The 13079-nt window shown below is 35.5% G+C and overlaps 1 protein-coding gene across 23 annotated transcripts in view; it reads right to left on the minus strand.

Moving 5' to 3' along the window:
- ANKS1B (ankyrin repeat and sterile alpha motif domain containing 1B) overlaps positions 1–13079 on the minus strand; it is a 1216905-nt gene that overhangs the window by 726890 nt on the left and 476936 nt on the right. For 22 of the 23 annotated variants that reach the window (XM_051846555.2, XM_051846554.2, XM_051846553.2 and 19 more), the window contains one exon: positions 6417–6553. In XM_051846555.2, coding sequence (XP_051702515.1) covers positions 6417–6553 — 137 coding nt within the window. Of the gene's footprint in view, positions 1–40; positions 95–6416; positions 6554–13079 lie in introns of those variants that run through there. The other variant, XM_051846557.2, reaches the window with a different exon arrangement.

The raw sequence follows: 13079 nt of genomic DNA on the forward strand, positions 1-13079 counted from the left end.
CCACACCAACAGAAAGAAGGAGAAAAACTCATATAGTTACCAAATAGATGTAGGAAAAAATTGAAGCACACCTCTTCATGCTAAAATCTCTCAGCAAACTAAGAGACAAATATCTGCAAAAAATAAGTATCTTGAAGTTAATATTGAAATGCTGAGTGTTTTCCTCCAAAGACAGGGAAAAAGGCAAGGATTTTTTTTTTTTTCTGCTAAATGTACCATTTCACTACCATCACAGCAGTAAAAAAAATTAAAAAGAAATAAGAGGCATAATCCTTAGAATAGAAGAAGTTAAAACTACTATTATTCTCAAATGACATGGGAGAATCCTAGGGAAAACATTTTTAAAATATTATACTACTATGATTTAAAAAAAAAAAATTTTTTTTGACAGGCAGAGTAGACAGTGAGAGAGAGAGAGACAAAGAGAAAGGTCTTCCTTTGCCATTGGTTCACCCTCCAATGGCCGCCACGGCCGGCGCGCTGCAGCCTGCGTACCGCGCTGATCTGATGGCAGGAGCCAGGTACTTCTCCTGGTCTCCCATGGGGTGCAGGGCCCAAGCACTTGGGCCATCCTCCACTGCACTCCTGGGGCCACAGCAGAGAGCTGGCCTGGAAGAGGGGCAACTGGGACAGAATCCGGTGCCCCGACTGGGACCAGAACCTGGTGTGCTGGCACCGCAAGGTGGAGGATTAGCCTAGTGAGCTGCGGTGCTGGCCACTACTATGATTTTTAAATGACATTAAATAGGTAATATAAAACTCAATTGCATGTATATGTACTAAAAACAAATAATTGAAAAATGAAATAATTCTAAAATATTAATGCACCTTAATGAGGAAAAAAGTATTTTCCCATTAACAAAAAAAATGGAATATTGAATCCTGTCTCAAACTATACACAAATTAGATTGAAATTGGTTAAAGACCTAAACATGAAACTCAGAAAGTTTTAAGAAAAAAAAATGAGAGTATATATTCACAATATGAACAACACACTAAAACTCTAACCATAAAAGCAAAGAATGACAAATTTGGCCTCAGAAAAATAAAAACCATTAGTCAAATTACACATTGGGGAAGGACATTTACACTCATATCCCTGACAAAAGACCCATATCTTAGGAATTACTAGAAAATTCACAAATTACTATAAATCAATAATTAGAAAGTAGAGCAATCCCTAAAAAAAGAGATAGAGATACTTCTCAACTAATGATATAAGAATGGACAGTAAGTACAGAAAAGGGTGCTCAGTATCTTTAGACCCAGAAAAAAGGCACACTGAAGCTATAATGAGAAATCATTTCACACTCACAGACTGGCTTAATTTTAAAATATGTGAAGGTGAGAAAGTAAAGGAAACTGAAATCTCACACATTGCTATTGGTGATTATAAAACAGACAACTACAATGAAAAACTGTTGGGAAGTTTCTTATAAAGTTAGCTATTCATCTACTCTATGATCTAACCATTCTGTTTTTAGGTATTCATGTGAAAACATATCTATAATAAAAGACTTATATATGGGCATTCACAATGATAAACAAGAGGAAACAACGTAAGCATCAATCAAAAGGAGAATGAATAAACAAAATGTAGTATATAAATTCAATGGAGTACTACTTAGCAAAAAAGGAGCAACATGGATAAATTTCCAAAATACTGAGTGAAAGAAACCAAACATTGTTCCACACAAAAACACACTCACTATAGGATTTCACTCATATGAAGTCCTAGAACAGGTAATCATCATAAAAATCAGAAAGTACTTGCCGCTGATGCAGAAATGAAGGCTACTGATTGGCAAGCGGCATGAAGAAACTCCCTGGAGTGACAGCAGTGCTCTGTATCTTGCTTTAAGTGGGGTTATGCACATATACAATTGTCAAAGTTTACCAAACTGTACACTTAAGACCTGTGTACTTTACTGCTCAACTGGGTTGGGGCAGGGAAATGATGGTTCACTAGGAAACCACAATAACAATACAAACAAGCCAGCTTAGCTACTTCAGTCATGCTGTTGCAAATAACAAGATCCCCTTCTGTTTTATGGCTGAATAGAATTCCATTGTGTATATATACCACATTTTTTTATATATTAATCTACTGATGGACACTTAGGTTGATCCCATATCTTGGCTATTGCCAATAGCTACAATGCATATGGGAGTGCAGCTATTCCTTCTACAGACTTATTTCATTTCCTTTGGGTATAGGCATTAAAGAAGGATTAATTTCTGTGTCATATGGTAGTTCTCTTTTCAATCTTTTGAAGAACTTACATATCATTTTTCATAATGACCATACTAATTTATATTTCCACCAACAGTGTGCAAGGGTTCCCTTTTCTCCTTGCCAATACTTTGCTATCTTTTGACTTTGATAATAGCCATTCTAATAAGAGAGAGGGATCTCACTGCAGTTTCAATTTGCATTTCTTTGACAATCAGTGATGTCAAGGCAAGTATAGGAAGATAAATACTGAATCATCACACTCATATGTGGGATCCAATGTATTGATCACATAGAAATAAGAGTAGAATGCTGATTACCAGAGGCTGAGATGCATAGGAGGGCATCAGAAATATGTTGGCAAAAGGATATTTACAGTTAGAAAAGATAAAGAATTCCAGGAGATCTAGTATATAATATGGCGACTACAGTTAAGACAATATATTGTATTCTTGAAAAAATGCTACGAGACTGTATGCTAAGTGTTCTTACTACAAAAAATGATAACTATGTGAGGTAATGCATTTATTAATTAGCTATATAACCATTTCACAATGTATATATACTTCAGAGCAGCATGTTGTATGTGATAATTATATACAATTTTATGTCAATTAAAAAGCAACACAAGTAACATAATTATTTAGGAGAAAGAAGAGAATGGGTATGTCAAAAGACCAACATAATATTTTTTTCCAGATAAGTTTTTCAAGTGTAAAAATAATTTTATTTTTAAGTATAAGCAAATGAATCCAGTCTTGTGGGTTCATCTAAATAGAGAAACTCTGCCTTGTGGGTTAATATATTGAGAGAAACAAAGAGAAACCAATAGTATATAAATATTTTAGTTGCTATGAATTAAAAATAGAATGTTCCACAATCTGGAGGATTTGAAGACATGAAAGAACCCAGTGAAGCAAAGGTGAAAAGATCAAATACAAGATACAGCACTAACAGCTGTGACTTCATGAATTCATAAATATGGTGCATAAAAATAAATCTAACAAAGCACTAGAAAGTTTGCAGCTTCTAAGTTATTAACACAGTAATCAGAAACATACGCAATGTGTAATCAGCCATAACACGCTGAAAGAAAGGATTTCTTGGTTAAAATGGATACTTTTCATTTACAGGAATGATCAAAGAAGATGAACTGATAAAGGCACGTGTGAAGTAAAGAGCTCCCTGCCTTATCCTAACTTGCTCTATCTAAGCAAGTTATCTCTTCTTTGTGAACAAGATGAAAATCCTTTTATCTCACTTATTCAATGTCATTCATTCCACAATAAACAACTGAGCACATCAGCTAATGCCCAGGCAAGGAAATATAAATTTATGAATTAGTGTTAAGTAGTACTTTCATTTGCAAGGCTCCTTACCAGTCTTAAAAGTGTACTTATCATCTCAATCACATGATTAATTTCTAATTAGTAATGATAAAAATACTTGAATACACACAAGTCAATCTAATTTTACATTTCTTGCATTTCCAGACAGAAAGCCAGAATCAACAAACACTTTAGAGAATTAAATCTGTGATCAAATTATAGGTTTTTAATATAAGCTAAGCAATAATTATTTTTTCCTTTGGAACAGTAGCTCTCAATTTTACATCCCTGACATATTTGTCATTTGTCAGAATATGCCAGAGTGTTTCCTTGAATATCTACCCATCTATCCCCTGTGTATACTTTCTAGTCTCCAAACTCTGTCCTGAAACTTACCCCAACACTTCCTCTTAATCACCTCCCTGTGAATTGTCTACTCCTTTCTCTGTACAGTGAATGGAGACTTTCAGGAGGTCAAAAGTCACAAGGGGAAATGACTAATATACCAAAGTTTTTGGTTAAGTGGAAGAGTACCCGTTTGGGGTTATATTCATTCTCAATTGTGGATATTAGCTATTATTGTACTATTACACATGCACTTACAGGTTGCATTTAGTTATAATTTAAATATCATCATTATCCTGGGTTACTTAACTTTCTCACTTTATTTGTCCCTTTAACTCATTATCATAACATTGAAGAAAGGTGGAATCAATAACCTCTCGTAAACACTGAGGAACTAACAGAACCAAGGAATAGTCAAGATGAATTTTTGGCTTCAATAGTACCTTTCATTTTCTTCAAAGTTTACCAAAAAAGCTAAGCTGAACAAAATTAAGATATAATATACAGAGAAGGATTCATGGAGATTCTGTTAGAATTGATCAGACATACATAGATATATCTAAAGCAATCTTTTCATTCACTGAACAAAGTGAATTTATATTACAGAATTTTATTTTATTTTATAGAAGTAAAAGTACTTAGTAATGAATTTTATCAACATATGTATGACAGTGTCTTATATAAGTAATTCTAAGACATTGGAAATGTAACAGATATACAATAATACCCGAAACATCTTCACATATGAGAGAACCAATCACTAACATGCAGCATCTGAATGTGGGCTTCGAAGTTTATTCTTTGAATCAAAAGAATAAAATCAAATTTCCCTGGAAGAGAAAAGGGAATTCTTGGAAACAGTCCCCTCTCCCACACATACACATTGGAACACTGCCTATAATATTATCTGTGCCTAAACAATACTGAACTGACAAATTCCATACTCATAAAGGTGTCACGTAGCATAACATCACAAGGATTTTTCTAAACTCTGAATAAGACTGGAGGAGACAATGATTATGTTTGTATAAAGCAAAGAAAAGGAACTCCAAATTAGTTGAACAATTTAGACCCCTAGGCATTGCAATATTCTTTTATATAAAGGTTTACTTTATTTATTTGAAAGGCAGAGTTACAGAGAGGCAGAGGCAGAGAGAGAGGTCTTCCACCCACTGGTTCTCTCCCTAGATGGCCACAAAGGCCGGAGATATGCCGATCCAAAGCCAAGAGCCAGGAGCCAGGAGCTTCTTGCAGGTCTCCCATGTAGGTGCAGGGGCCCATGTGTCTGGGCCATCTTCTACTATTTTCTCAGGCCATAGCAGAGAGCTGGATTGGAAGCGGAGCAGCCAGGTTTCGAACTGGTGCTCATATGAGATGCCAGCACTGCAGGCGGTGGCCTTACCTGCTATGCCACAGTGCCAGCCCTGGCATGCAATACCTTATTCATAACATTAGAATGTAAATTCCCTTGTAATTGATGAAGGTAACTGAAACAATTTATATGAAAGTGTTCTGTAAACTATAGTGGATATCTGAAGTTTAAATGTCATTTCATTGATGAGGATGAGGACTATAGCTAAAAAGATCATCCAAAATAAATTATACAAAGGATATTAAACAAATCATTGCTCATTTAGACCAACAATTATTAGCCTCAATAATTAGTTTACATGGTTACTTATACTATACATTTAATTGAATGGTGAATGGCATTGACTAGATCCCAAGTCCCCTCTCTTAGATTTTATGAGGCCCATTCAGAATAAGCCAGGTTGAGAATACCACTAATTCCATGTTCTGGGTCCATCTGTTGACAAAAATATAATGCAAACAGCTTTATATGTTCTATTTTCAATGAAATATCACGGAACAGCTTGTCCCAATGATATTTCTAAAGCTTGCCTGCAAACCGCCTACTGGGAAATCCTACTGAAAAGAGAAGGGGAAAGAAAAATAATCCAAGCAGACAAGTGACAGGAATGGAAAAAAAAAAATAACACAAGATAAAGACTAGCTAGAGGCACGTGAGCACAGAGGAAAACAAGGAGTGATGAGAGGTGCAGTCTCAAACACAGACAGCATTAACACTAGGTATGGAGAACTTAAAGAAAATGCAGAAAAACCGCCAGACCTGGAGGATTGAGATATGAGCACAAACAATGCCGCACATCCAGAAGAAGGGAGACCAAGCCAGCAGGAAATACCAGGGCCACAGACCTGCGCAATATCTGCAGCATAATTACTAACTTGTGAGAGGAAAACGATTTGGAAGGGTCATTTTTCTGTGCTTCACTCATTTCTTCATACATATGATTCATTATTCCAAAAGCTAAAACAGAGTTCAATGTCTTTTGTCAATATCAAAGGAAACATCCTTTACTGAGTCCCTTCTTTTAATTTAAAAATCCATTGACACACCATAAAGGAGTCCAGGCAGTGTAATATACGTGGTATACACACAGTGATTCAAAACCAAAATACATTACAGTGCAGATGTACTGGGCACTTACCTGGGGTCGAATAACTTTTACAATGTTTTTGAGGGCAGTGTCGGGGGATGGAGGTGAGCAGTCAGGTGTTGGGCCTGTAGAGCTGTTTCTATGGTTACTAGTTCCTGGAGCAGTAATTGCTACCTCAGACGCATTATCTGTGAATAAAACAGAACTGCCATGAACCTAATCACTATTTACTCAGTTTATCTTTTAAGATTTGGAATTACTTTTGTAAAACTTAAAACTGCTATCAATTACAAGATCATGATGAGGAATATGCATAGCAATAAATTTTAAAGATAATGTCTATAGAATGTTTTGTTTACTTTTAAAATGGCATATATCAAATGCTGGTGAGGATGTGGGGGAAAAGTACCTTAATGCACTTTTGGTGGGAATTTAAACTAGTACAGACATTGTGGAAGACAGTATGGAGATTCCTCAGAAAACTGAAAACTGATCGACCTTATGACCCAACAATACCAGAGCTGGGAATTTAACCAAACAAAATGAAATCAACATTCAAAAGAGTTATCTGTACCTCCACGTTAATTGCAGCTCAATTCACAATAGCTAAGATATTGAATCAACCCAGTGTCCATAAACCAATGACTGGACAAAGAAAATATGGTATATATAAAGAATGTAATACTACTCAGCTGTAAAAAGAATAAAATCCTGTCTTTCACAACACAATGGATACAACTGGACACCATTATACTTAGTGAAATAAATCAGTCTAAAAAGCAACAAGTGCCACATAGTTTTCCATGTGATAACGATTCGAGTACAAAAAATATAATGTATATGAGTGAAATTGACACTTTTGATATTTAATGGTTGTTTACAGCCCTTGTCTCTATTGTGGGGGGCAGTGTTTTTTTTTTTTTTTCCTGTTACTATTTATTGAATTCCTTATTTAGTGGAGGGTTAATCTTATAATTATAAAGTAAAGTAAAGGAGGGAGAAGGGAGGGTGGAAGCATGGAACAGTACCTGGGCAGGATGGGAAGTATCACTGTGCACCTAAACCTGTATATATGAAATACATGAAATTTGTTCACCTTTTATAAATACAAAACTGAAAAAAGAGCAAATATCACTCCTTGTGGTACTGTTCCAAGAAGAATACTATTATTTAATTCATAATTTACTGGCAGCTCTTATGATTGTCACCTCTACATGAAAAACAAAATTGTTAACTTAAAAGAAGACTTTATGATATGATTAGGCTAAAGATTTTTGCAATATTTCAAATGTGTACTGATCTTATTAAAGTAGGAGTGTCAAATGTCCCTGATTCATACTCAAGTTTGAGCCTCCTCAAATAACTTTTCCCAGAACTCCCTCAAACCATGGAAAAGTAGCCCAGTGAAAAAAATTTAATGAAAAGTTGATCTTTGTGCAAAATAGTCCTATAATGTAGACAAAAAAAAAGACAAAACAACAACAAAAACAACAAGCTTTGTCACCTCCCAGGTCAGCATATCATTGTATATGTTCAAAATAAAATAAAAAAATAAAAATATAAATTAATCTTCAGTATTTGGGGGAAGGGGCAGTAAAGAAAAGAATGACTGGAAAATCAGAAACATGTAACATTTTCTTCTGAAATTTATATTTAAAAATCAGAAATGCAGTTTTAAATATTTGGAAAAAGATTGGGAATATTCTTTGAGTAACTTCCATTATCCCATAGAAATGTTATACTATTTTAATGGCAATTTGACAACCTTCTATTGCTTTTTAGGAGAATTGGTGAAAGCTCATATCTGCAAAAGTTCACTTATGTTCACTGCTTACAAAACCAAGTGAAAAGCGACAATTTATGAAGACACTTTTTGTTCATAAAAAGCATTCATAAAAAGCAAGAGGATGAATTCCTATAAGACTCCACCCACCACATAAAAATATAATTCAGTTTCACTGGGGTATCTGGACACTTATTTGAGAAACAAAAATCTTCCAATGTGATACATTGAATTAAATGGATAGTTCAAAAAAATAAGACTTAGAAGTGTCCAGAGCCCACTCTAAGGCTTAATAAATAAGGTGGGATTTGAATTGGTATTTTAGAATAGGTGGAGTGCTCTTCTGAACAGGACAGGAAAGTATGACTAAGTACTGAAGCCAGCAAACGAGTCAACCAGACAATGACAAGATCCTCTCACTCTCTTCAATTTGTTCCTTCTTTTATTTATTCATCCACTCATCTGAAAACACTTTTTGAAGGGCAACTATGTGTGTCAAGTATTATGTTATGTTCAAAGACAAGTTTAAGAGAATCATTTGCCAAGGGCTGAGGTGGAGGGAAAGGACCAGGGAAAGGGAAGAGGGCAAAGAGAAAGATAGGGACAGAGAAACAAATAGACAAACACACAGGATATTCAGGGAAGTGAACTATTCTGTATGATACTATAATGATGGAGATATTTCATTACACTTTTGCCCAACCCATAGACTGTACAAGGCCAAGAGTGAACTCTAATGTAAACTATAGACTTTGGGGGATAATGATGCATCAATGTAGGTTCACTGACTGTATACACTGGTGGGTAGAGTGGACAGTGGGCAGGGATGCAGGGGATATATGAGATCTCTGTGGTTTAGATCAATTTTGCCATGAACCTAGAACGGTTCTAAAAACAAAATTTACTAATTTTTTAAAAAGAATCTCTGTCCTTCAGAAGAATACAATCAAGCGTGGCATTGGACAAATAGATAAAATATAATGCATCATAACCTGAAAACTAACAACAGAAGAATGATGAAGACACAGTGATGGGGAGAGCAATCAGATTGTGGCTGGAGGGAAGTTAGTTGTGAAAGTCTTCCGTTTTCATGTAAGAAAACTGGAACAAAACATAGACATAAGGGCATGAGGGTGGAAGAACAAAGCTGAAGCTGTTATCTTGTGTTAGGAAGAAAAATGGAGATAATTTTGGATGAGTAAAAGGAAGTTTCATTAGCATAAAATTTTGAGCCAGTTCTGTAGACAATGAGAAATACTGAATAATGAGCAGGAAGTTGTATAATAATGATGATGATGATGATGACGACAATGATGAAGAAGATGATGGCATCTAACTTTTATTGAGCCTTTACTGTGTGCAGGTGACATATTAAATTCCTTTGCTTACTGAATCTCATTTAATTTTCAAAGTATCCCATGAAATAGGTTTACTACTCCATCATCCCCATTTCACTGAGAAGCTCATCCCAATTTGTCCAGTAACTAGCAAAGAAGGCTTGAAGTTTCAGATCGATGCCACATTGCCCTTCTGTAGGTTAGCGTGTCAGAGGCATGCATAAACGATTTGGGGCTTGGAAGCAGAGCCCTGAGACTATTGACATAGCCAAAGTTGGGACAGTCTTTATCTGTTTATAAAGTCAAACCAACACAGAAACTTACCAATCAGAATATAGAGACAACAAGAAAGAAATAATAAAAACAGAAATAGTCAATCATAAAAACATCTTCAGGGTATGCTTACATGTACAATATGGCCAGTATCTTGAAACAGGAAGATTAACTAGAACTAGTGACCCAGCTAGAGGTCAAGGTAATAGTTTTTGAGTTGGTGATAAGAAGCTGGAATATGTGCTGAATGTAGACTAAGAATTTCTTGATACACACAGAAGAGTCCAAACAATCCTGAAGAAAAACAAAAAGCTGGAAACATCACACTACCTAACTTCAAAATGTACTACAAAGCTATAATAAAAAAGACAGAGTATTATTGACATAAGAACATACACACACACACACACACACATATATATACATGTACATAAATACATGTATATATATACACCATTGCAACATAACAAAGATCTCAGAAATCACACATTTATTCTTAGCTGATTTTCTTTTTTTATTGTTATTTATTTATTTATTTATTTGACAGGTGGAGTTAGGCAGTGAGAGAGAGACAGAGAAAAAGGTCTTCCTTTTCCGTTGGTTCACCCTCCAAATGGCCGCTATGGCCTGTGCGCTGTGGCCGCCGCGCTGCGCCGATCCGAAGCCAGGAGCCAGGTGCTTCTCCTGGTCTCCCATGCTGGTGCAGGGCCCAAGCACTTGGGCCATCCTCCACTGCCTTCCCAGGCCACAACAGAGAGCTGGACTGGAAGAGGGGCATCCGGGACAGAATCTGGCGCTCCAACCAGGACTAGAACCTGGGGTGCCAGCACCGCAGGCAGAGGATTAGCCAAGTGAGCCATGGCGCCAGTCATCTCAGCTGATTTTCAACAAAGGTACCAAGAACACATAACTGGGGAAAGTATACTCTGTTTAATAAATGTTGGTATTGAGACAACTGAATATCCACATTCAAAGAATTAAATTCGACCCTCATTTCAAACTATGTAAGAAAATCAACTCAAACTGGATTAAAGATTTAAATATGAGATATAAAACAATAAAACTACTAGAAGAAAACCTAGAGGGTAAATTCCATGATGTTAGTCTGGGCAATGATTTTTTGGGTACCAATCAAGAACAGGCAACAAGATAAAAATAGGCAAACGGGATCACTTCTGTACAATGAAGGAAATAATGAGCCAAGTGAAAAGACAATCTACAAAATGGGAGAAAAAATTGCAAATGATATATCTAAAAAGGTGTTGTTACCTAAAATATATAAGGAACTCGAATAACTCAATAGTGAGTAAATGAATAACCTGATTTACAAATGAGCATAGGGTCTGAACAACCACTTCTCAAATCTTATATATACAGATATATAAAAAAATGCTCAATACCATTCATCATTAAGAAAATGCAATTTAAAACCACAATGAGATTACCATCTCACACCTCCTAGGAAGGCTATTATCAAACACTCAGAAGACAAGGAGAGAATGAGGAGAAAAGAAAAACCTTGCACACTGTGGGTGGGAATTAAAAGTAGAACAACTGTTATGGAAAACAATATGAAGATTTCTCAGAAAACCAGAAAATGGAACTATGGTATGAACCAGAAATTAATCCCTCCTCTGCTGTGTACTAAAAAGAAATGAAATCAGTATATTGAAGAGATAACTGTACTCTCATGTTTATTGTAGCATTTGTCACAAGAGCCAAGATGTCTATCAACAGATGAATGGAAAGAAATGTGATTTACAAAGGGTTTTCAAAAACTTCAGGGAACATATGAATTATGAAAAAAACTATGCATGGATATCAAACATTTTTACAGCAATATAAATTTATCTTTCACTTTTTAAATGAATATGTTGAAGTCTTCTCACAATGAAATACCACTCAGTCTTAAAAAGAAAGTAGAACACTGTCATTTTCAGCATCCTGCATGAACCTGGAGAATGCTATGTTAAGTGAAATAACACCTGCACAAAAAGACAAATATTGCATGAACTCATTTATATGTGGAATCTCAATAAAGATAAACTCATAAAAGCAGCGAGTAGAACAGTGGTTGCCAGAAACTGGGAAGGTGGGTCAAAGGCCTCAAAGGCCACAATTTTCTCTGAGATAGGAGGAATAACTTAAACAGATCGTACAGCATGATGATTATTTTAATAACAATGTGTTGTATTCTTGAAAGTTGCTGAAAGAATAGATTTTTTTAAAGTTTTTTTTTTTTTTTTTTTTTTTGACAGGTAGAATTACAGACAGTGAGAGAGAGAGACAGAGAGAAAGGTTTTCCTTCCATTGGTTCACTCCCTAAATGGCTGCTACGGCTGGCACTGTGCTGATCCGAAGCCAGGAGCCAGGTGCTTCCTCCTGGAATCCCCTGTGGGTGCAGGGGCCCAAGCACTTGGGCCATCCTCCACTGCCCTCCTCGGCCACAGCAGAGAGCTGGACTGGAAGAGGAGCAGCTGGGACTAGAACCGGCGCCCATATGGGATGCCGGTGCTGCAGGCGGAGGAGTAACCAAGTGAACCACGGCACCAGGCCCCAAGAATAGATTTTTACACGTACTTAATTAAAAAAATAAATATATGAAGTGATGGTAATATTAGTGAGTTCTTTTTAACCAATCCATAATTTATACATATTGTAAAACAGTATGTTATACATAAACATATGCAATCTTATTTGTTTATAAAATAATTGAATATTTTAAGAAAGATAATTTCTTGATGTATTAAAAATAGGAAGAAAACTCATGGACAACTAAGTTTGGGTCTGAGAAACTGAAAGGATAGAGCTGCCATCAGTTGAAATGGGAAAGATTATAGGAGAAGCATACATTATCAACCATATGGCTTCAAATATTGCCTCTGCTCCATTTTCTTTCTTGTCTCCTCAATGTTAGGAAGTGTTTATTCTCTTAATAAGTTATTCTCTCTTCTGTACTTTTCATTTTGTCTCTCTGTTACATGCTGGATAATTTCTTTTACTTATTTTCCAGTTTATTAGTTCCTTCCTCAGCTGTAGCTAGCCTGATATCATACATCTTACTCAATTCCAATTAAACTTTTAACTTCAAAAACTTTTATTTGATTTTTACTTGAATAAACTATGTCACTAGTTGGTATTTTTTTAAATGACAAATAAAGTTGCTTTTGTTTTTTAAATCTGTATTTGATTATCCAGTATCACACGTCTTAATGAGTCTGTTATTGTGTTTTTCATTCTCACTTATACTATTTTGTTTCACTGTCTCATTATCTATTCTGCACTTATTACTCAACTTGTTAGATATAAAATATTAAATAT

The sequence above is a fragment of the Oryctolagus cuniculus genome, chromosome 11, assembly GCF_964237555.1.
Source record: "Oryctolagus cuniculus chromosome 11, mOryCun1.1, whole genome shotgun sequence".
NCBI classification, from domain to species: Eukaryota; Metazoa; Chordata; class Mammalia; order Lagomorpha; family Leporidae; genus Oryctolagus; species Oryctolagus cuniculus.